Genomic DNA, 25104 nt, shown 5'->3' on the forward strand with positions numbered 1-25104 from the left:
CTGTTGATGTGCCTTTGAGGAAGACACTTAACCCTAATTGCTCTAGAGCTGCTGTCAATAATGGCTGATCCCTGGTTCTGACCCCACTTTGAGGGTGTCATTTCCAATTCACACTTACATGTGTGAAATTGGACAAATGTAAAGCACCTAATAAACTATTAAGAGGTTTGTTAGGCTTAGTATAATATATATTTTTCATTGCTTGTGTAATACAATAATGACATCACAATATTCCATGTTCACATTAAAGAGTTGAAATATTTAAGAAGAAAAACAACCAAGGCTATGATAATTTTTTGGGAGTAATTTTATGTTAGACAGCAACAGGAAGCATGAAAGAAACCCAAAACTGCAGTATGTGGACCAATACCATAAAACAGACAACTGAGAAAACAGGTATGCAAGAGTAACACTTGCTACTAATAAATGAGAATTATACTGGTAAAATATGATCATATGATGGTGCTAAGGAAGTACATGTTACTTCAATCTAAATAAACCATTTGGGTCTGACAACTAAAAATGTATTGATTACATGATCAAACTGAGGGGCCAATCCTCCAATCTTAAAAACAAACGGATTTAGATCTAATTATACCGCGCACATGTATTTATTATTCATGACAAGGCATTTAAGCAATCTCTGAATGTTCCCCTGGTCTATGCACAGTAACAAACACACACATACAGTAGTAAAGTAATAAAGTGACAAGTACTGAATGACTACACATTTGCCTAAAATACTGGTAACCAGTAATGGGGATATAACATTCAAAAATACCTTCTGGACCAAATAGTATTGTTATACACAACATAAGAATGCAGAGGAAAAAGTAAAATAAAATGGTTGAAATTCCATTAAAACTACTTTTTAAAAGGCTTAATATAGATTGCTGGTAATCTTTTTTTCTTTTTAAGAAAATATAAATTGTGCGACTGAAGCTTACAATACACTGCTGGCAGTAGCACCGCCGGTTTTCCTGGAGACCTGATACAACAGAGCCATCCATGGAGGTGCCATACGTTTGCTGTCAGAGACTCCCGAGAAAGAAACAATTAGGTGCCTCTACCTGCAAACACTACAACATCCCCAACACTAACTCTAACGCTGCAGATATCACTTGGTGGATGCAGACAGCAGCCAAACTATAAGATCACTGATACAGAGAGACAAATAAAGGGGCAGCGGGTGGGGACAGAGTGAATGAGGAGAAGTTGTAGTGTCTGGTCTGGTCCAGCAGGGGGCAGGCTAAGCGTTGACTCAGTTGACTTGGTCCAGGGCACTCAGGAGCTCCTCGCCCTGCAGCAGGAGCTGGCGACCCCCCACGGGGGCGTTGACCTCACAGTCATATCGGGTCAGCTGAGGAAGGGTGAAGGGTGAGCCGCTGCCCTCCGATGAGATGCCAAGCAAACGGCTTGCCAGGTCTAAGAGAAACAAGAGAATAAGGGTCATTAGTGTCATTGTTTCATGTAAACGATGTGTAAAACATGCAGAGGCATAATACCAGGCCATGGCTGTTTGGTGTTCGAGGACAAACTACCTGTAGGCAGGAGCAGTATGGTCCTGTTGGAGGGAGCATCAGCGTGGCTCAGCTCAGATACTTTGAGCTTTTTACCTGGACCAGGATGGTCTTGGAGCAATCCCCCCTGGGAAAAACAGATTCAAATTAGCACTCAATATGAGCCAAAATGTTTTTGAACACAATATCTCAACTAAAATGAAAAACATTTTACACATAATGAATTGATAAGAACTTTCCTACACACTTACTATTCCGACAGCCTGAGACAGAGACATCTTCCTCTTGCGCTGTGCATTCTGGGAGGCCAGTGACCTAAGGGAGATCTCCATGTCCATCTGAGGCACCCTGGAGCACAAAAAGTCAGTCACACACCATGTCAGCACAGTGTTTTGTTTTGAGGAGAGGCTCAGTTTGAGGGAGTGCGTCTGTGTGTGTGTGTAGGGGGGCTTACGTCTTGGTGAGTAAGGAAGCAGGGCAAGGGCTATCTGCTGGCTCCGGGGCTGCCAGGGCTGGGGACGCTGCCAGGGCTGGGGAAGCTGTCAGGCTGCCTGGGGCATTGAAGGGGGAGCCAGGGTAGCTGTGGACCTCCTGGGTGAGGCGCACAGAAGAGCACAGAGAAGAGCACTCTAGGGGTTGGGCTGGGCCACAAGACAGAGGCTCCTCTGGGGACAGGGTGCGCAGCTGGAAGTCATCATCCATGGGGATGTACGGAGCCAACATCTCCAGGTCCAGGTCCTCCATGGCCTACAGGTGGAAACAAGCACATATCAGATCATCTCTTCCCTGAATCAAGTTATATCTCTTCCTCATACCAGCTGATTTACATTGACATTTTAGTCACTTACCGGACGCTCTTATCCAGAGCGACTTACAGTTAGTGCATTCATCTTAAGATAACTAGGTGGGACCACATATCAGTCATACTAAGTAAGATGTTCCTCAATAAAGTAGCTATCAGCAAAGTCAGCACTAGTAGGGGGCAAGAGGCCCAAGAGACCAGAGGTGGCAGAACAGAATGCTAGAATCCCAAATAGATATACAATTTGACTAAAACATGATCATTTCAATACATTTGTATACGATCACGTGTCTCTACTATGCGTGGGAATACTTGGGAATAGATTCCCAAAATGAAAAATCAATTGAAGCTGATTTCCAGGTGTTTTAAAGTATTTCATGTCCGACAATGAAAATTAGAAAAAATGACATGTATTTTTGCTCAGAAAACTTCGGCCCATGGACTGCCAGTCAGGGAACACTGGTGTAGGGTTTCAGCATAGCCTGAAGGTATGGAAAGACAGTTCCTCTTGCTGCTCCGTAGGCAAGTACCATGATCTTGTAGTGGATGCGAGCTTCGACTGGAGGAGTATGGGAGAACCTGGGAAGGTTGAACACCAGCCGGGCTGCAGCATTCTGGATAAGTTGCAGGGGTTTGACGGCACAAGCGGGAAGCCCAGCCAACAGTAAGATGCAGTTGTCCAGACTGGAGATGACAAGTAGCTGGATTTGGACACGCGCCGCTTCCGGTGAGAGGTAGGGTCGTACTCCGCGGATGTTATAGAGCATGAACCTGCAGGAGTGAGCCACTGCTTTGACGTTTGCTGAAAACGACAGGGTGTTGTCCAGAGTCACGCGAACGTTCTTGCACTCTCAAAGGGGTACACCGTGGAGTTTTCAAACGCAATGGCGAGGTCTTGGCCTTACCCGGGAGGAAAAGCAGCTCCGTCTTGTCGAGGTTGAGCTTGAGGTGGTAGGACCACATCCAAGCGGAGATATCTGCCTGACATGCAGAGATGTGTGTCGCCACCTGGGTGTCAGAAGGGGGGAAAGAAAAAAGTAGTTGAAAGTCATCAGAATAGCAACGATAGGAGAGACCATGTGAGGATATGACAGAGCAGAGTGGCTTGGTGTATAGAGAGAAGAGGGCCAAGAACCAAGCCCTGGGGGACACCAGTAGCGAGAGTACGTGGAGCAGACACAGATCCTCTCCATGTCAGTGGTAGGAGCGGCCTGCCAGGTAGGATGCAATCCAAGAGTGTGTATAGCCTGAGACGCCCAGCCCTGAGGGTGGAGAGGAGGATCTGATGGTTTACGGTGTCGAAGTCTGAGGATAGATTTAGGAGGATGAGAACAGAGGAGAGAGTCAGCTTTGGCAGTGAGGAGAGACTGACACAGAGAAGAGCAGTCTTGGTAGGGTCAAGAAGATTGTTCTGAGATAGCGAGAGAGTTGGTCAGAGACACCACGCTCTAGTGTTAATGAAATAAAAGAAAGGGACACCGGTCCATTGTTTTTGACGTCAGAAGGGTTTAGTGTTGGTTTCTTGAGGAGGGGAGTGACTCTGGCCATTTTGAAGTCAGAGGGGACGCAGCCAGTGGTCATGGATGAGTTGATGAGGGAACAGAAGTTCCCAGAGATGCTCTGGGGAAGGCAGGAGGGGCTGGGTTGAGCGGGCAGGTTGTTGGACCTCATTAGTCACATGACTTCATCTGGAGAGAGAGGGGAGAAAGGGGTCAAGGCGTAGGGTAGTTCTGAGTGAGTGGGACCAGTGGACTCATTAGGCTGAGTGAATGAGGAGCGGATGCCATCAACATTCTTTTCAAAGTGGCTGACAAAGTCGTCTGCAGAGAAGGAGGAAGGGCGTGGAGGATTAGGGAGGGAGGAGAAGGGTTAGAGGCAGAAGCTTGAAATTTACAGTCATAGAAAGTGGCTTTAGCAGCAGATACAGAGAAAGAGCAGGTAGAGAGTAGGGAGTGACAGGATGATAGGTCCTCCGGAAGTTTAGTTTTCCTGCCCGCAGCCCTGTTCTGTAAGATCGCAAAGTCACTCAGCCAGGGAGCAGGTGGGGAGAGCTGAGCCAGACGGGAGGAAAGGAGACAGTATGAGTCATGGGCTGCGGAAAGGGAGAAGAGTAGGGTCGAAGAGGCAGAATCGGGAGGGAGAATTATTTAGCAGAAGGGAGATGATAGAAGAGGAGAAAGTAGCGAAGATTTCAGCTGCGCATGACCATCTGGGTAGGGGCTGAGTGGTTAGGGTTGGAGGAGAGGGAGACAGAAAATGAAACAAAGTAGTGATCAGAGACCTGGAGGGGGGTTGCAGTGTAATTAGTAGGTGAACAGCCTCTAGTTAAGATGAGGTCAAGTGTATTACCTGCCTTGTGAGTGGGACTGGGAAAGTGTGAGTGGGACTGGGAAAGTGGGAGGGGGACTGGGAAAGTAGGAGGTCAAAAGAGGCAAGGTTGGAAATAAATGAAGGAAGACGTCGAGAGGTTGAAGTCGGTAAGTATGAAGAGAGGTGAGCCATTGTCAGGAAATTAGTTGATTAAGGTGTCAAGCTCATTGAGGAACTCTAAGAGCACCTGGTGGGCAATAGATGACAATGTTAAACTTGAGCAGACAAGTGAGTGACAGCATGGAATTCAAATGAGGAGATGGACAGGTGAGTAGAGAAATTTAGAAAATCTCCACCTCAGGAGAAATGAGTAGCCCTGTTCCACCACCACGACAACCAGATGCTCTCGGAGAGAAAACGTAGTCAGATGGAGAGCAGCTGGAGTAGCAGTGTTCTCAGGGGTAATCCATGTCTCTGTAAGGGTCAAAAGGTCAAGGGACCGAAGGTCAACAGAGGCTGAGATTAACTCTGCGTTCTTGACCGCAGATCGGCAGTTCCAAACGCTGCCAGAGACCAGGAATCCACATGGGTTGTGCCCACAGAGTAAACTAAATTAAAAGGGTTGTAGCCAAGGGGTGGGGATTGTCTGTAAAGCCTACAGGGAGTGGCGTAAACTGGTATAGAAAACACACACACATAGTTGACAAAGCTACAAAAGAGCAAAATTAGGTCTGAAAATAACTAGGTAAGATACTCAAGTGAGAGTGGTGTGATTGTGTTTCATTCGGGTCTACCATTGTACTGAGATGATGGTGAAGTCCATTATGGTCCGTAAGTGACCATATGCATACGATTGACCAAAGAATTCAAACTCACATTCAAGTCATACACTGAGTGTACAAGACATTAAGACCCCCCCCTTATAGGCTCAATTCATCAGGGCATGAACTCCACAAGGTGTCGAAAACATTCCACATGGATGCTGGCCCATCTTGACTCCAATGCTGAGTGTGTAACTCAAACTTGTGAAATGTTCCTGATCGTCACACATGGATATTGTAGCGAACTTACAAATAGTGAGGATTTTTTACATTTATATTAATACAGCTAGTCTACCCACGTCTCACCATAGATAGGTACCGTACCTGTAAGGTGAAAGGAGTCTTTGGCTCTGGGTCGATGGCAAACAGTCTTTCCACCATGTCCAGTTTAAACTCAGCACTGATGTCAGACTCCATTGGGAAACAGAAGTCCAATGGGCTGTCAGGCTGCAGATGACATTACATTGGTTATAGACTAGTATTTGAGAACATAAGTATTTTTGACAAATAAACTTTCCATTGATTTCCTGATGGGCAGTTTCAAAGGGTCTCGGTCTGGATGTGATATCACTGCTCACCTCAGTGAAGCTGTGGCTGCCTGGGGTGCTGGAGGAGTCTGGACCAGTGGACACCTCAGTGGTGTCCACTGAGGTGTTGGGGACCAGGTGCTGATCACTGGGGGGCAGCAGAGAGAGTGGCAGGGCCAGCTTGTCACTGGTGGAGGGCAGCATCACATCCTTGTAGAGAGGCACCTCCTTCTGCAGGATGTCAGAGTCTGCAGGGACAGGAAAGAGGGGGTCAGAGAGTCTGTGTTGGGACCAGTAAAGTGTGAGTCCTATCACTAATTATCTTGTTCATTTTTACTGACCGGGGCTGCTGAAGTCCAGGGAGATGATGGTGTCTCCAGCGGCCGGGGCCAGAAGGGTGAGGGCCTCTGGTTCCTCCTTCAGTCGGTCATACAGGCTGGACAGGGGCTGGGTCTCCACCGCCCGGGTGAACAGCTTGATCACATCCAGCTCTGGGCTCTTCTCCTCCTTCAGGAGCACAGGGGACACCTCTGGCTCAGAGCTCTCCTCCTCCTCCAGCTCCTTCTTCACAGGCCTCATATCCTCCGTCTGCTCCAGAGACAGCATCATCTTCTCCTCCTCAATGCCACTGTAGCAGGAGCCAAAAACAGTTACATATCAATGTATTACTCCCCCTTACAAAGTGAACATCTGATTGGTTGAGTCAAAACCTAGTGGAGTCAGTCCCCCAGACAGTTTAAACCCCCCCTTCAAACTATCCTATTTAAAACACACTCTGGGGTCCATAACTATACCTGAGCACATAGTTGACACACACAACACACTGGGGCTGGGAGTTCTTGTTGTTGTAGATAACAGTGGCCTGAGTCTCCACCCACACAAAGCCTCCTCTCTTAGCCAGCATGCGGTACTGGCCTGTGCTCACCTGACCCTTCGCAAACACTGGAGAGACGAAGAAAGAAGAGGGTGAGAAAAAACTAGGAGAAAAGAGACAGCAAGTAGCTTGAACATTGTATTATGTACCGAAGCCTATTGCCAACATTGGACATTTCCAGCCTGTCTGCTTTCCGGGGGAATATCTTTGCATGGTCATGTTTTGGTAGGGGTGCTTACAGTTGTGATGGGTCTTCATGAGGTGGTCTGAGTCCAGGGCGTGGTAGTACTCATACACAGAGCGATTTAACAGGTCCTCTGGATCATAACCCATCAGCTCAGTGATCCTTGACAACACAGATAGGGGACAGGTTAATCCTACTGTTTATTGGACACCAGGTGGCTCTGTGGCACTAGATTCAGGAGCTACCTATTCTTTTCCTCACATATTTGTGTGCGAATACAAGTCATTTTACTTTTCATTCTTACAGCAATAGCCCTGATATGGAATAAAGATTTGTGCAAGATTAGGTATTATTCTAGTACATTATGTTGGTGCTGCAGTCAGTGGAGTGGTAGGTCTGTCTCACCTCTCATCACAGTAGGTGAACTTCATGTCCAGTGTGTGGCGGCTGAGGAAAGTCTTGGTGTCCAGCGGCGCCTCGATGTTGGAGGGGTGGGGGATGGGGTCACAGACCAGCACCAGGTAGGGGACGGACGGCTCCTTGTGCCCACCGGGGATCTGCTCAGCTGGGGATTCATGGACCCGCACATGGCCTGAGCAGTGGAGAACCTTCCAGGTGGCTGATTTGACATTGACAGTGCGCCCCCTGTTGGTGAGGGTACATTTCATCCGCAAGAAGAAGCTGCGTTCTGTGTTTGGTTCCTTGGACTTTTTAGAGGTCCCTGAACAGACAGAGGAGAGAGAGATGAGACAGAGGTGAAGAAATAAAAAATTACATTTAGTGTTGGTGTGATGTGCAAAAAGGAATGTAGCAGTTTACCAGTGAAGCAGAGTGAATGCCATGGGAAGACTGTAGCCCACTAACCACTGACCTCAGGGATGGTGGGGGAAATGATAACCAGTTCCGACTTGGTTTTGCTCTGAGCTGCTAAACTTCAGCGCTGCACTATTTGTTACTCTGATATCCCAGAGTGCTGTGTGTAACACAGTTGTTTCAGGAGAAACCTTAGTTTGTGTTTTCACAGGGGTGTCTCACCTGTTCTGTGTACCAGCATCTCTCTCAGCTCCTCATGGTCACAGGGGTGTGTGTACTCAAACACACTAAGTCCTGTCAGGTCAATCTGCCCATGGACAGAGAGGAAAGACATTTAGAAACAAACATGTTCAAGCCAAGGGAAGAATAGCAAAAAGATCTGCATTCTTTATCGGTCTGTCCTAGTCAGTGGTCTCTGACTAATGGAGCAGAAAACCTACCTGTGCCAGACCCAAGCACTTGTTGACATTCTCAGAGAGATAAATCATGTCCCCGTCCTCAGACAGCACCATGAGGAAGCCCTCTATAGCCTTCAGATAGGATCCATTCAGCTGGGAGTCCATTTCACTCTCCTCCTGCTCCTCCTCATTGTCTAGAGAGAAAGAATAAGAAGGAGGTAGCAGAAGGGACCGAGTGGTGATCGGGATATAGGATTACAAGCCAACGTACATGCTTGTGGGGCAAGGCACTAGGACGTACACAGAAAGAGTGCACAGAGGCAGGAGGACAAAAGGATCTATTTCCTCCTGTCTGCAAGTTCATAGATCTCCCAGAACTAACCTGGCTAACAAAGGCTGCTCATCTCTTCACCATCTCTCTCTCTCTTACACCCACCACTTAACCTCCAAGGTACTTTGGACACTACAAACATATATATCCTCCCACTCCTTCCCCTGGGGTACTGACCTGTGCTCAGCAGATTCCTCATGTGCAAGTAACTGATGGCCAGTCTCATGATGGAGGCCTTGTCCAGGTTGGAGGTGACGCTGTGGGGCAGGGGCAGCTCCTGGGCCAGCTCGTAGAACACCTCAGATTCCTTCCCCCTCCTGCATCGCGCCGCATCCCGGGACTTCTCCTTCCTCCGGTCCGAGCTCACCCTGCTGTTGGAGACAAGACAATCAAGGCAAGTTAGAGTCTGGGTCCAGACCAAACACACACCACCAGGGCTTGCATTGTTATTGTGTCTGCTCTACTCTGTGAGCTGCTCACTCAGCCACTGGCCAGACACAGTGGGAGAGGATGCAGGGTCAGCAACAAGCTCTCAGTCCAGCCATCTCACCACAGTAGGCTCATTTACATACGCTGGCTCAGTCTGACGTCTTATTGGAAGCGCAGCGATAACCCATGGAGTGATTGCCAAGGAGACGGGGCTTGGTTGTGTGTGATGTGCAGTACTCCCTCCACTCTGCCTGCTTGGTGCACCGCATATCATCCCAACATTTGCTGCCAACAGTCCCATCTTACACTACTGAGACAGCAAGGAGACAGACAGGGCTCTTTTGGAACACATACACTTACAGAGGAAGCAGGTGGGAGGAGCTATAGGAGGACAGGCTCATTTTAAGGGCTGGAATGGAATCAATGGAACGGTAACAAACAAACACATGAAAACAAAAAAGTGTTTGACTCCATTCCTTTAATACCATTCCAGCCATTACAATGAGCCCTACTCCTATAGCGCCATTCACCAGTCTACTTGGATTTTAAATAAATTACAGACTACTGGGCAGATTGCCTCCTAAAAGTGTACACTGCATGCAACAATGACCATTGCAGGAACAAAGGAGCCTCTTCTGAAACGTGAAAAAAACCTAAGAATGCAGGCTAGACCTTGGATTCTCTAAGATCGGTCCCTCAGAGGTCCGAATACAAAAATAGGCCAGAGTGATTCTCCATTAAGGGAGGGGATGTTAAAACATATAGGCTGGTGTAATAGAGCTCAATTACAGGCTTCATACAGTGAAGTCAAAAATATTCAGACCCCTTACACATTTTATTACAAAATAAAAAAAACTATCTACACACAATACCCCATAATGGAACGTTAGCTGCTCCGCCCACAACCGCAGTGCTCCCAAGAGGGTAGTGAGGTCTGCACAACGCATCACCGGGGGCAAACTACCTGCCCTCCAGGACACCTACACCACCCAATGTCTCAGAAAGGCCATAAAGATCATCAAGGACAACAACCACCCGAGCCACAGCCTGTTCACCCCGCTATCATCCAGAAGGCGAGGTCAGTACAGGTGCATCAAAGCAGGGACCCGAGAGACTGAAAAACAGCTTCTATCTCAAGGCCATCAGACTGTTAAACAGTCACCACTAACTAGCACATACAAGCTGCTGCCAACATAGACTTAAAATCATTGGCCATTTTAATAAATGGAACACTAGTCACTTTAATAACGCCACTAATAATGTTTACATATGTTGCATTACTCAACTCATATGTATATACTGTATTCTATATTATTGCATCTTAGCCTATGCCGCTCTGACATTGCTCATCCATATATTTGTCTATATTCTTATTCCATTCCTTACTTAGACGTGTGTAGTAGGTACTTGTTGTGGAATTGTTAGATATTACTGCACTGTCGTAACTAGAAGCACAAGCATTTCGCTACTCACAAAAACATCTGCTAATCATGTGTATATGACCAATAAAATTTCATTTGAACGACAAAGTAAAAACAGGTTAGGAAATTTGAGCAAATTTATTAAAACAAAAATACCTTCACATAAGTATTCAGACCTTTTGATATAAGTCCACCTGTGGTAAATTCAATTGATTGGACATGATTTTGTAAAAAGCACACGCTTATCTATTTAAAGGTCCCACAGTTGACAGTGCACGTCAGAGCCAAAACCAAGCCATTACGTCAAAGGAATTGTCCGCAGAGCTCCGAGACAGGATTGTGTTGAGGCAGAGATCTGGGGAAGGGTATCAAAAAATGTCTACAACATTGAAGGGCCCCAAGATCACAGTAGCCTCTAGCCTCCATCATTCTTAAATGGAAGAAGTTTGGAACCACCATGACTTTCTAAAGCTGGCCGCCCAGCTCAACTGAGCAACCGGGGGAGAAGGGCCATGGTCAAGGTGGTGACCAAGAACCTGATGGTTAGTCTGACAGAGCTCCAGAGTTCCTCTGTGGAGATGGAAGAACCTTCCAGAAGGACAACCATCTCTGCAGCACTCCACCAGTCAGGCAGTAATGGTAGAGTGGCCAGACTGAAGCCAATCCTCAGTAAAAGGCATGAAGGTACGCTTGGTGTGTGCCAAAAGGCACTTAAAGGACTCTCAGACCACGAGAAACAAGATTCTCTGGTCTGATGAAGCCAAGATTGAACTCTTAGCCAGAAACCCAAGCTTCACGCCTGGAGGAAACCTGGCACCATCCATACAGTGAAGCATGGTGGTGGCAGCATCATACTGTGGGGGTGTTATTCAGCGGCAGGGACTGGGAAAATAGACAGGATCGAGGGAGAGATGAACAGATCCTTGATGAACACCTGCTCCAGAGCGCTCAGCGAAACCTGAAAATAGCTGTGCAGCGACACTCCCCATCCAACTTGACATCTGCAGAGACGAATGGGAGAAACTCCCCAAATACAAGTGTGCCAAGCTCGTAGTGTCATTCCCAAGAAGACGAGGCTGTAATCACTGCCAAAGGTGCTTCAACTGAGTAAAGGGTCTGAATACATATGTGAGTTAATTAATACATTTGCAAAAAAGTATAAAAACCGGTTTTTGCTTTGTCATTATGGGGTAGTGTGTAGAGTGATGAGGTGAAAAAAACGATAATTAATTTTTAGAATAAGGCTGTAACGTAACAAAATGTGAAAAAAGTCAAGGGTCTGAATACTTTCTGAACCCACTGTACTTTAGAAACGCTCCAAGGGAATTGAAAGGAGGCTTTATTGATGTTGAAAAAAGGCCTGCTGAAAACAAAGACAAAACATCTTTCAATCCCCTTCAGAGTCTGCATTTTTATCTCCCAAATGTGATCACATGCTTTGCTTATTGTCGGTCTTGTCCGGATGTATAGAGGCATGTAGAGATTGTAGACACCAATGCATACCAGGGGATTCTGCTGAGTTGGACTCATAACCCTACATTAAGGAGCGTAAATCAAACAAAGTGTGCAGCATTCCCCACAAAAATAAAGACAATATAAAAGCCCTCCGAAACTTGGAATGTAATTGATCTGTTACAAAGTTACAGTAACATAATTATGTTTAGAGGTTTGTCTGTAAATGAAGAAAATGCATCAGATAATTGAATTGACATTGTTTTTATATAAAAATGCACTACCAGCCTGCACATTTCCCAACATTTTTAGAGTACAGAAACACGTCCCTACTAAACAGTTATTGACAGAAGCTGATCCACCTGTGTGTCGGTCTACATGTTGTCCTACATGAGTAGCCTAGATGAAGATCTGCTTTGTGACCAAAATATTTGGAATTCTTCAAGTTGAAAAATGTAGGAGCAATGAAAAAAATGTCAGCTATTAAAGCTAGAATCTTAAATTGAAAGTCTAGGTCACACAGCAAAATAGTTAGGCGCATATGTGAATATAATGGTTGCACTGTAGAGCCCTGTTCTCACTGAATGACTGCAGGTTTTGCATAATGTGCATGATGAGACAAAGGACAATGACCAGCAGCATTTTAACAGAGATATGAAGAATTTACCGAGTCCACCCACAGTGCTCAGAATGACAGAAATCACATTTAGATTATGCTAATTCATATAAAAAGAGAAGCAACAATGTGCGGTCCTTCTTAAATAATTCTGATGCGCAATTTGAAGATGTTAGTAAACGGTCTACATTTACTTGTCAAGACGAGTAACGAACGGCATAATCACTAGCCTATGTCCCATAGTAGAAAAGTTGACCTATTCTATTGGTCAGTTTGTCTAGGCTACAGAAAAATACAAAACAAGTAAAAATGTATGAGTGATGCCACAGAACAGAATGTTTAGCTTAAAATGTTGCTAAACTATGATTTATTCACATTATCAGCGCAGCAATGCGCACAGGGCAGTAAGCTACACGTGAATGTTTGTTCTATAATGCAATTAGTAAGAAAACACTTATCAAAAGAGCACTGCACATGCAAGCAGTTTAACAGGGCAGATGAAAATATCTGTTTGAAATTTAGAAAGAGGGGAGATCTAATATGCAACAAACTAGCATGGGTTACTAATATGACTATGATTGTGCCATTTGGCTACTTACTGGAAAATGAAAGTTAGTTGATCAAATAATTGCCTCCATGGATATGGTCTAATTTTGTCTAGGCTACTTTGAAGCAAGGTAAGACATGCCTCATAATATGTAAGAAAACATTCAAGTTTCAAACAATTAAGTATATACCTTAAAAATGCATACTGCCTCCAGCTCATTGCAAAGTGGTGTGACGTGCTGACGAAGCCTGCCAGCCATTGCCTATGCATTGGCTGTTGAGATGCTATGGCAGCAGCTCTCACACTCCCTGACAGAGTTTCCACTCAAAGGCTCTGTATCGGTATGCTACACAACGAATATACTGTACACACAAGCCAATTTAATTCCACTTAGTTAAGCTAATTAACATATAGACCGATCAGCAATCAAATGTATTTCCCCTCGACTGATATTTCCATCAATGAATAAGCTAAAAAGCATTATTTCACAATGCCATTTTTTCCTTCTCCCAGACAATTGGTAGGCGCCAATTTAATATTAATTAATTAATAAATAGGACAAAATCTGGCTATTACTGGCTAATGGAAACCCTGGATGAGACGAACTCATGCATTCCCTCAGCCTGAAGTCAAACAGAGAGGCTGGCAGTCAGTCAGTCTGTGCCTCAAGCTGACTGTGCAGGTCAGGAGCTCAGTTAGCGGAGGCCAAATATTTATACCAGGGATAAAATCAACAAGATTCAGCCGCTGACCGATTTTTTTGTTGAGCGGATGGTCGGGGGGCTGGAACATAATTACAAATAATTAGTGGACTGCACATTGACCACAAGATGCTCAAACTGTTTTAGTCAAACATTATAACTATTTCAAACCTGTGCCTACATTTGTATACGATCAAGTGTCCCTCTTGTGTAAGAATACTTGGGAACATATTTCTTAAATTCAAATGATTTGGGGCTTATTTCCTGGTGTTTTTACATTTCCAACAATACAAATGTATATATAATTTTTTTACTCAGAAAGCTTGGGGGGACAAATAAAACCACCCGTGGGCCCAATTCTTCCCGCAGGCCGCCAGTTGGGGAACTCTCCTACGTCAGCTCTGCCAGACTACATCAGGACCTGACTGTCTGCCTCTCTGGGGTCCGAGTTTGAAAGATGATCCGATGTGTTACGCAACCAGTTCTGCATAGCATAAACACACTTCTCACCCTCCGGGCCCCTGTTACAGAGGCCTGGCCACAGCCCAGAGCAATATCTTTCAACTAACCAACCACTGCTGCTAAGAGGCAGATCAAAATAAAAACAATCTGAGTATCTAAGTCTTCACCTGCAGAAATCAGCCACATGAAAATCTAACCTAGCATTTAGAAAAATATCTCTGTGCTTAGTATTTGTAAGGATTCTATTCAGATTTAACTGACAACTATGGCTTATGCAGAGAGACAGGAATTCCCTGGACAACTATTTGAAAAGGTGCTGGTTTAGGTTAGAGGTCAAATTCTACAAAGTGAACTTTGTGCAGTACAAACAAAGGCAAGTACAGCATAGAGGAATCTTCTGCTGCAGTTTTAATTGTGCATTGCCCCATCCACAGTACAGATGGGAGGCTGTTTTTTCCTTTGTCTAAAAGCAGGGAAAGCACTGCATTGATCCTCATCCTTCATCAGAATCACAAGTATAGGCTGAAAACAAAGGCTAAGAGAGGCCACCATTACAAAACATCTCTACACACATGCATTATCTCGCAGATATAGCATAGGCCTAACCATCACATCTGTTGTATAATGTTAGTCTTAATTGCCCTGTTTTATAATAACAACAAATATATTATATAAGACTTGAGGATAAAGCTCAGTCATGCAAACAGGTGGACATGGGTCAAAAGACAAGTCTCACATTCAGTGCTGTAGAAAGGCATTATCAATTTTATCATAACCCCATTCCCTGACTGAATTAATAAAATGGACTGACCTGCTTTTACTTGGAACTGTTTGGGGTGATCTGTCACTAGCGTCCAGTGTGAAGGAAAACATAGCCTGTCTGTTGTGTTACATAACCTCTTTCAGGCTGTAAAGTGCCCCAGAGGACAGTAGAGCACTGTGCAAAACACTGTTCACAAGCTGTTCTAACCTCTTTTCAATTGACCAGTGATAAATTACTCATTTCTGATTTCTACAAATTGTATTACAGCCTGCATGTATCTCACAAAACCAAATTGCTCAATTGTATAAAATGAAGCTCATGATAGGTCCATCCTGTAGCTACAGGTTTAGTACAGAACAGGAAGTAGGCTAGCACTGTGCCTATGATAAATATATTTAAGACCACAGATCATGAAATACCGATAGGCCTACTTGTGCCAGGAACTCCCATTGACGTCAGGCTCTCAATGATTAAGAAATCAGATCACAACAACCTGTGTAGACTGCCACACACAAAATCAGTGTACCATAACATTAAAATAACCTTGCTACTTTTTGCAATGGTTTTGTTTTCCATTTATATAAAACCTGTGGGCAAAGCAGTGTTGTGAAAGTAGAGCGGATGTTCCTGAATTCATTTTAGCAGTTCTAAGTAAAATAAGAACTAAATGGTAAATAAAAAGGTAACACATTTAGCCCCCTGTATGAGTCAAACCTCACAACATACATAAATATATTCCCTACATGACTAAATTCTGCCCACCTACACCCAGAGAATGTTATACTCAACACAAACAAAACCATTTTCCAGCCTACCTCGGTTCACTCTAAGTGGGCCAATGGCAACTAAACCACTGAAATTATAGATGGGCCAAAGAACAACTTCGAATTGAATTTGGAATATTTTAAAGAAAACACTATCTTCCAATCTCTTCACAATGAGATTCATATTATTTCAGACAAGATAAGAGTTGAAATAACAAATATTAGTAGTCACATCCTAACCAACAATGCAGTTAAAAAAATATATGAGTAAGAATAAGAAATAAAAGTAACAGACTATACGGGCCACTATGGTATGTTTTTTATTTATTTTTAAATTTTACCCCTTTTTCTCCCCAATTTCGTGGTATCCAATTGTTGTAGTAGCTTGTAGCTTGTCTCACTACAACTCCCGTACGGGCCCGTGCGTCCTCCGATACACAACCCAACCAGCCGTACTGTACTGCCGTACACAGCGCGCATCCAACCCGGAAGCCAGCCGCACCAATGTGTCGGAGGCTAGCGCACCCTGCCCGCCACAGGAGTCGCTGGTGCGCGATGAGACAAGGAGATCCCTACCGGCCAATCCCTCCCTAACCCGGACGACGCTAGGCCAATTGTGCGTCGTCCCACGGACCTCCCGGTCGCAGCCGGTTACGACAGAGCCTGGGCGTGAACCCAGGGACTCTGATGGCACAGCTGGCACTGCAGTACAGCGCCCTTAACCACTGCGCCACCCGGGAGGCCCTGTGGTGGTATGTTAACAGCTACGAAGAATACAGATGAAAACTTTCTCTGTAGGTAGTGTGGTCTACAGCTTATCATGAGATACTCTACCTCAGGCTAGCAATAACTCGAGACTTCCTTAGATATCGTGCATCAGCTGTTATTTACAAAGATACATAGGTCTGCCGCCCCATGCCGCTGTTCTATCCTGCCGGTATATCGCATAACCAGCCAGCTGTATGTTGATCTTGTTGTCGTTCAACCACGACTCCGTGAAGCATAAGATGTTACAGTTTTTAGTGTCCAGTTGGTAGTTTAATCATCCGCGTAACTTGTAGATTTTATTCTCCAAGGATTGCACATTTGCTAGCAGAAAGGAGGGAAGTGGGTGTTTATTCTAGAGGTCGACCGATTACCATTTTTTTAACGCCGATACCGATTGGAGGACCAAAAAAAGTCGATACCGATTAAAATCAGCCAATTTTTTCATTTTTTTTATTTGTAATAATGACTATTACAACAATACTGAATGAACACTTATTTTAACTTAATATAATACAATAAAATCAATTTAGCCTCAAATAAATAATGAAACATGTTCAATTTGGTTTAAATAATGCAAAAACAAAGTGTTGGAAAAGTAAAAGTGTGCCATGTAAAAAAGCTAACGTTTAAAATTCCTTACTCAGAACATGAGAACATATGAAAGCTGGTGGTTCCTTTTAACATGAGACTTCAATACTCCCAGGTAAGAAGTTTTAGGTTGTAGTTATTATAGGAATCATAGGACTCTCTCTATACGATTTGTATTTCATATACCGTTGACTATTGGATGTTCTTATAGGCACTTTAGTATTGCCAGTGTAACAGAATAGCTTCCGTCCCTCTCCTCGCTCCTACCTGGGCTCGAACCAGGAAAACATCGACAACAGCCACCCTCAAAGCAGCGTTGCCCATGCAGAGCAAGGGGAACAACCACTTCAAGTGTCAGAGCTAGTGACGTTTGAAACGCTATTAGCGCGTTATTTCACATCGGTTACACCAGCCTAATCTCGGGAGTTGATAGGCTTGAAGTCATAAACAGCTCAATGCTTGAAGCACAGCGAAGAGCTGCTGTCAAACGCACAAAAGTGCTGTTTGAATTAATGCTTACGAGCCTGCTGGTGCCTGCCACCGCTCAGTCAGACGGCTCTATCAAATCATAGACATAGACTTAACATAATAACACACAGAAATACGAGCCTTATGTCATTGATATGGTCGAATCCGGAAACTATCATCTCGAAAACAAGACGTTTATTCTTTCAGTGAAATACGGAATTGTTCCGTATTTTACCTAACAGATGGCATCCCTAAGTCTAAATATTCCTGTTACATTGCACAACCTTCAATGTTATGTCATAATTACGTAAAATTCTGGCAAATTAGTTCGCAATGAGCCAGGCAGCCCAAACTGTTGCATATACACTGACTCTGTGTGCAATGAATGCAAGAGAGGTGACACAATTTCACCTGGTTAATATTGCCTGCTAACCTGGATTTCTTTTAGCTAAATATGCAGGTTTAAAAATATATACTTCTGTGTATTGATTTTAAGAAAGGCATTGATGTTTATGGTTAGGTACACATTGGAGCAACGACAGTCCTTTTTTGCGAACACGCACCGCATCGATTATATGCAACGCCAGACACGCTAGATAAACTAGTAATATCATCAACCTTGTGTGGTTAACTAGTGATTATGATTGATTGTTTTTTATAAGTTAAGTTTAATGCTAGCTAGCAACTTACCTTGGCTTCTTACTGCATTCGCATAACAGGCAGGTGGTTAGAGCGTTAGACTAGTTAACTAAGGTTGCAAGATTGAATCCCGAGCTGACAAGGTAAAAATCTGTCGTTCTGCCCCTGAACAAGGCAGTTAACCCACTGTTCCTAGGCCGTCACTGAAAATAAGAATGTGTTCCTCTTGAAGCTAGGGGGCACTACTTTTATGTTTGGAAAAATAACGTTCCCAAAGTAAACGGCCTATTTCTCAGGACCAGATGCTAGAATATGCATATAATTGACAGATTAGGATAGTAAACTTAGTTTCCAAAACTGTCAAAATATTGTCTGTGAGTATAACAGAACTGATATTGCAGGCAAAAGCCAAAAGCCAAGAAAAATCCAATCAGGAAGTGTCTCTTATTTTGAAACCCTTCTGTTCCTATGCATAACTATCCTCAATTTAAAAGGAATCAACCACCTTCCCTAAGGTGTCAGTCTTTAGACAGATTCAGGCTTTTATTTTGAAAAATGAGCATGAAAGATCACATTGCGTAAGTGGATAGGTGGGGGCTCTCAGAGTGAGTTTTTGCGCAACTGAGTAAAGCCGCCATTGTTCCTCCCGCTGTTATGGAAAAAGCTACACACTCAGTTGATATATTATCGAATATATATTTTAAAAACTACCTGAGAAATGATTATAAAAAATAACATTGACATGTTTGTGGACATTATGGAGACTATTTGGAATTTCCGTCTGCGTTGTCGTGACCACTCTTTCCTGTGGATTTCTGAACATAATGCGACAAACAAACGGAGGTATTTTGGGGTATAAAAATAATCTTTATGGAACATTTGTTGTGTAACTGGGAGTCTCGTGAGTGAAAACATCCGAAGATCAAAGGTAAACGGTTAATTTGATTGCTTTTCTGATTTGTGACCAAGCTTCCTGATGCTAAGTATACATAATGCTATGCTAGGCTATCGATAAACTCACACAAACGTTTGGATTGCTTTCGCTGTACAGCATCATTTCAAAATCTGAGACGACAGGTGGATTAACACCTAGTTTGGGATTTTTTGGACTGTTGCGCTGTTCCCACGACAGGGATGGGTAGCGTCAAGAAGGTAACTGACTTGCCTAATTAAATAAAGGTTCAAATAAGGTGTTACATTTTTATTTTATTTGGCCAAATCGTTGTCCCAAAAACACTGATTTGCGATTGTTATGAAAACTTGAAAATCGGCCCTAATTAAATCGGCCATTCCGATTAATCGGTCGACCTCTAGTCTATTCGATCGCCTACGACCGCCCTCTGGCCCCTTGCTCTGCCTTCTCTTCACGCAAATGACGGGGATCTGGGCCTGTTCCCGAGAGAGCAGTATACGATTCACGCCGGGCACGTCAGACTTGTTAAAGGAAAAAAAGGATTCTGACAGTCAGTGGTGAGTAATAGCAGTTCTGATGCCCAAAATATATTTTTGGTCATAAGAGATGGTAGTAGCAACATTATGTACAAAGTAAGTATAAAAAAATGTTACAAACACAAAGAAACAAAAAAAACAAAAATTGGTTAGGAATACATAAAACGTCAGCCTTGTTCTCCAGCGCCATCTCGTCATTGTAGGACTACACCAAATTACACTGAACAAACATAGAACGCAACATGTAATGCGTTGGTCCCATGTTTCATCAGCTGAAATAAACCCCAGAAATGTTCTATACTCACAAAAAGCCATTTCCTCTCAACTGTTGTGCACAAATTTGTTTACATTCCTATTGGTGAGCAATCCTCCTTTGCAAATATAATTCATCCACCTGATAGGTGTGGCATATCAACATTCCTGTGTATACCTTGGTCGAACATGTCACATTTGTCTTCTCAGGACCAAGAAGGTCAAGGTAGCCAACAGGGTAAGGGCTCGATTCAATCTGTATCGCTGAAGTTCAGCGCTATAGTGCGACAGAAATTTAAAGGCAATGTTGCCGCGTTCAGAGACTGCATTCACTGTAAACGCTGCATGTACTACATGGCAAAAAGTACTCGCATCCCATTCCAAAATCATGGAGTTGGTCCCTCCCTTTGCTGCTATAACAGCCTCCACTTTTCTCGGAAGGCTTTACACTAGATGTTGTTACACTGCTGCAGGGACTTGCTTCCATTCAGCGACAAGAGCATTAGTGAGGTCGGACACTGATGTTGGGCGATAAGGCCTGGCTCGCAGTCGGCGTTACAATTCATCCCAAACGTGTTCGATGGTGTTGAGGTCAGGGCTCTGTGCAGGCCAGTCTAGTTCTTCCACACCGATCTCAACAAAACATTTCTGTATGGACCTCGCTTTGTGCACTGGGGGCATTGTCATGCTGAAACAGGAAAGGGCCTTCCCTAAACTGTTGACACGAAGTTGGAAGAACAGAATTGTCTAGAATGTTATTGTATGCTGTAGCGTTACATTTTCCCTTCACTGGAACTAAGGGGCATAGCCCGAACCACAAAAAACAACCCCAGACCATTGTTCCTCCATCAAACTTTACAGTTGGCACGAAGCATTGGGTCAGGTAGCATTCCCCTGGCAACCGCCAAACGCTGATTGGTCCGTCGGGCTGCCAGATGGTGAAGCGTGATTCATCACTCCATATTACGCGTTTCCACAGCTCCAGAGTACACCACTCCAGCAGACGCTTGGCATTGCAAATGGTGATGTTAGGTTTGTGTGCGGCTGCTCGGCCATGGAAACCCATTTCATGAAGCTCCCGACAAAGTTATTGTGCTGACGTTGCCTCCAGAGGCAGTTTGGAAATCGGTAGTGAGTGCTGCAATCGAGGACAGACAATATTTATGCGCTCTGCGGTCCCATTTTGTGAGCTTGTGTAGCCTATGACCTTGCAGCTGAGCCATTGTTGCTCTTAGACATTTCCACTTCACAATAACCGCACATACTGTTTAACAGGGCAGCTCTAGCAGGGCAGAAATTTGACGAACTGACTTGTGGAAAGGTGGATTACAATGATAGTATGCCACGTTGAAAGACTTCTGTACGGGCCATTCTACTGACAATGTTTGTCTATGGAGATTGCATGGCGGTGTGCTCGAGTTTATACAGCTTTCAGCAACAGATGTGGCTGAAATAGCCGAATCCATTAATTTGAAGGAGTGTCCACATATACTACATGGACAACAGTATGTCAGCTCAAACAAAAATGGTCGTTTTAATCGCGCTGTAACGCTGAACTTCAGCGATACAGATTGAATCACATACCCACATCTTGCGACCTCTTGGCTGTACACTGTCCCTTACGGGAGAGAAGAACCTAGCAAGTTAACGATCGCTTATTAAAACATCATGAAGCTTAGTTAGCTATCAGACAGCTAACAAGCTAGCTGGTAGTTAGTTACTAACTAACGTTGTGTGTGTGTGTGTGTGTGTGTGTGTATATATATATATATATATATGTTTTTAAAAAGTATAGTTGTCTATCTAGCTAGTTGGCTAGGCTAGCTTTAGCTTGTTATCTATTTAGTTAGCTACGCAAACGTATCAAAATCTAACGTTAAAAATATATAACAGAAGCTAGCTATCTATTTATTTAGATTTTTTTTTTTTAAACATTGGCTAGCTAGTAAACTAGAGGTTAACGTACCTTTTCTTTTCGGGGACAACTCCTGTGTCCATTTCAGGATGAGGACAACCGACTTTCTGAGCACAAACTCGAACAATCAGTAGCTACTGTACTGTGACGTTAGCTAACGTTAGCTATCAAACTGTGTTTGTCGGGCCCGTACGGAAATGAGCGAAAAAAATCCACGTAGCTATTAAAACAATTAAATCGTAAATTATGTTTTCCTTAAGTGTCGTTGATCAATGCAGTTCGGAGAGGTCAAGCCTCCATCGCGGAAAGTCAAAACATGAGTGCAGAAGAATGTGTTTTAATTCCTTCGAAATGGCATGAGGTGCCACGCTGGAGAGGTTGCTTGGAACAATGTTGTAGCTAGTTAGCATAGCAGCTAGCTGATCAGCTGCTTATCCCCTCCCACTTCTTCTTTGCCTTTTCGGGAGCGCGCGCTATCGCCACTCGCCCCTGCTATCCGGGGTCCTTGGGACGTCCCGATCAAATTGAAGTTGACATATAAAAATGGGTAGGGGTAAGGGTTTAGAGTGAACCTCTCTCTACCTGTGCTTGAGGAGACGATGAATATGATATCTTTGAAGCCCATGATCATTCAATTCAAAGTCCCATTAGTCTAGCTCTGCAAACGTTATGTAAAAATACGTTCAGTACTAGCCTATACATATAGAATCGCATACACAGATTTCAGATGTTATCGCAGCGAAATACGTATGTTTCTATCTCCAACAGTGCAGTGATTTATAGTAATACAATAACAATAAACACATGATTCAAACGTTAAAAAAATAATAACAAGACATTAAGACAGAACGAGCAATATCAGAACGAGCAATGCCAGAGTCCGGGGTATAAATATATATAAATGGTGTGTATATTAATAGAACAGGTGTGTAGCCTACAACAGTATGTATATTGGATATCTACCTGGACTATTGCATTGAGGCTTTATTACACTGACTCTCTTATACCGACTCTGCACACTCACTGGACTCTACCCACACACTCACGCATACAGTGCATTCAGAAAGTTATCCGATACAGCCTTATTCTAAAATGGATTACATTTTTTTTCCCTCATCCATCTACACACAATATCCCACAATGACGACGTGAAAACTGTTTTTTTTTTTTTTATGTCTGCACATTTATAAAAAATAAAAAACAGAAATAACTTATTTAAGTATTCATACCCTTTGCTATGTGACTCGAAATTGAGCTCAGGTGCATCCTGTTTCCATTGATCATCCTTGAGATGTTTCTACAACTTGATTGAAGTCCACCTGTGGTAAATTCAATTGATTGGACATGATTTGGAAAGGCAATCGGGGGAGAAGTGCCTTGGTCATGGAGGTGGCCAAGAACCCTATGGTCACTCTGACAGAGCTCCAGAGTTCCTCTGTGACAATTGAATACGTTTTTAGAGGCTGTAACTTAAGAAAATGTGGAAAAAGTCAAGGGGTACTTCCCGAATGCACTGTACTTACACTGACACTCCAACACACACACACACCACTTTCACACTCTACATACTATCCTGATTGCCTAGTCACTTTTACATCTACCTACATGTACATATTACCTCAACTACAATACATCGTACCCATGCACATTGACTAGTTATCGGTACTCCTTGTATATAGCCTCAATATTATTTATTGTGTTATCATTTACAAATTATTTGCAAATGTTCTTACTTTTTAACTCTGCATCATTGGGAAAGGGCTTTTAAGAAATGATTTCACAGTGAAGTCTACTGTTGTATTCAGAGCACGTGACAAATAACATCAGAGAAACTTTAAGCTTTTGACCTTCTCCACTGTGGCCCTGTCAATGTGGATGGGGGAGTGCTCTCTCTGCTGTCTCCTGTAGTCCACGATCAGCTCCTTTGTTTTGTTGACGGTGAAGGAGAGTTTTTTTTCCTGGCACCACTTCGCCAGGACTCTCACCTCCTTGTAGGCAAGTGCCAAACTCATTCCACGAGGGCAGAGTGTCTGCGGGTTTTCGCTCCTCCCTTGTAATTGATTGATGAATTCACCTGGTTGTCTAGGTCTTAATTGAAAGGAAAAAACTAAAACCTGTTGACGCTAGGCCCCCCATGGAATGAGTTTTGACACCCCTGAGTTGATACCCCTGTAGGCTGTCAGTGCTCACCTGCTGGGGGGGGGGTGTGGGACCTGCCTGCAAAGCTGTAGATGTGTTTCCTAGAATACGTTGGCTCAACTGGGTGACGCAAGACCAGAATGACAGACAAGTCTGCTAGCAAGAGACATTCAGCAATACTGACGCTCAAATACTGTCAGTGGCTCCAAACATAAACATCGTCCTGTTTCAACCAAGTCATTTTCTGTGTGGGGTGGATGTCAAATCGAGGCCTGTGACATAATGCTTTTAGACAGTTTGAATAGTCCCCTCCAGGTCATCAATCAGCCAGGACAGAGGAGGTAAACTGAGATCCAATCAGCCACTGCAGAGTCACTGCCAGCAGCAACCAGAGCTGGTGTATAATGGCAGATTGGACAGTATGTCTATCCACCCATAACAGGCCTCAGGAAAAACTGCCAAACAGAGGCATAGGGAGGTAAACAAATGGAGGTAAAGAGGCAAGTGGTTTAGCTCAATGCCCACACCAGTACTCACATTGCACAGGGGTTCAATCTTTGGCAAGGACTGAATAAAGCAGATGAGTAGGCTGCACTGGTGACTCCAGAGGTCAGTGTATTTGAACTTAAACCTTGAGCTAAATTGATGCTCCAGTAAATCATAGAATAAAGAAGATAGAGGTGGGATTATGTGAGTTTAGTGCTGGCAGAGTTTTACTGAAATATTATGGGATAGAAAGTTTCATTCATACAAATCTTTCTGCAACTTTACATTTAGAGCCGTGCAAGGCATTCTTTTCCAACTAATGTCTATGTGTCTTTGTAGCACAGGCTAGTGGAACAACAATGTACAAAATGTTCATTGTACCATCTTGTCCATTACTTCTCACTGGGCACAGACGTGATTTCAACATCTAGTTTTGATTTACATTTGGTTAGTTGTCAACTAACAAACGAAACCTGAAATCAACAAAAATGGTCACGTCATTGGAATTAGGTTTTACATTTTTTTGGGGAAAAATACAACATTCCCTTAATCCCTTAAATTCATGACTTTTGCAAATCCAATCAGTTTTCCACACTGATTCAACAGCATCCCATATACTTTTATGTGGAAAGAACCTGGATTCTAACAGTTTTTGCCAAGTGGGC

The 25104-nt window shown here is 43.8% G+C and overlaps 1 protein-coding gene across 1 annotated transcript; it reads right to left on the reverse strand.

Annotated features, from left to right (window-relative positions):
- Window positions 1-289: 289 nt before the first annotated feature.
- Window positions 290-22196, reverse strand: hif1a (hypoxia inducible factor 1 subunit alpha). Its single transcript, NM_001124288.1, is given in 14 exon segments — window positions 290-1425; window positions 1542-1647; window positions 1772-1868; window positions 1975-2267; window positions 5778-5900; window positions 6032-6228; window positions 6322-6608; window positions 6775-6922; window positions 7094-7200; window positions 7444-7759; window positions 8074-8158; window positions 8292-8443; window positions 8758-8951; window positions 21866-22196. Coding segments are annotated over 14 exon segments (2301 nt in total). The 5' UTR covers window positions 21898-22196; the 3' UTR covers window positions 290-1261.
- Between the last annotated feature and the right edge of the window lie 2908 nt (window positions 22197-25104).

Source organism: Oncorhynchus mykiss, chromosome 19 (genome assembly GCF_013265735.2).
Source record: "Oncorhynchus mykiss isolate Arlee chromosome 19, USDA_OmykA_1.1, whole genome shotgun sequence".
NCBI classification, from domain to species: domain Eukaryota; kingdom Metazoa; phylum Chordata; class Actinopteri; order Salmoniformes; family Salmonidae; genus Oncorhynchus; species Oncorhynchus mykiss.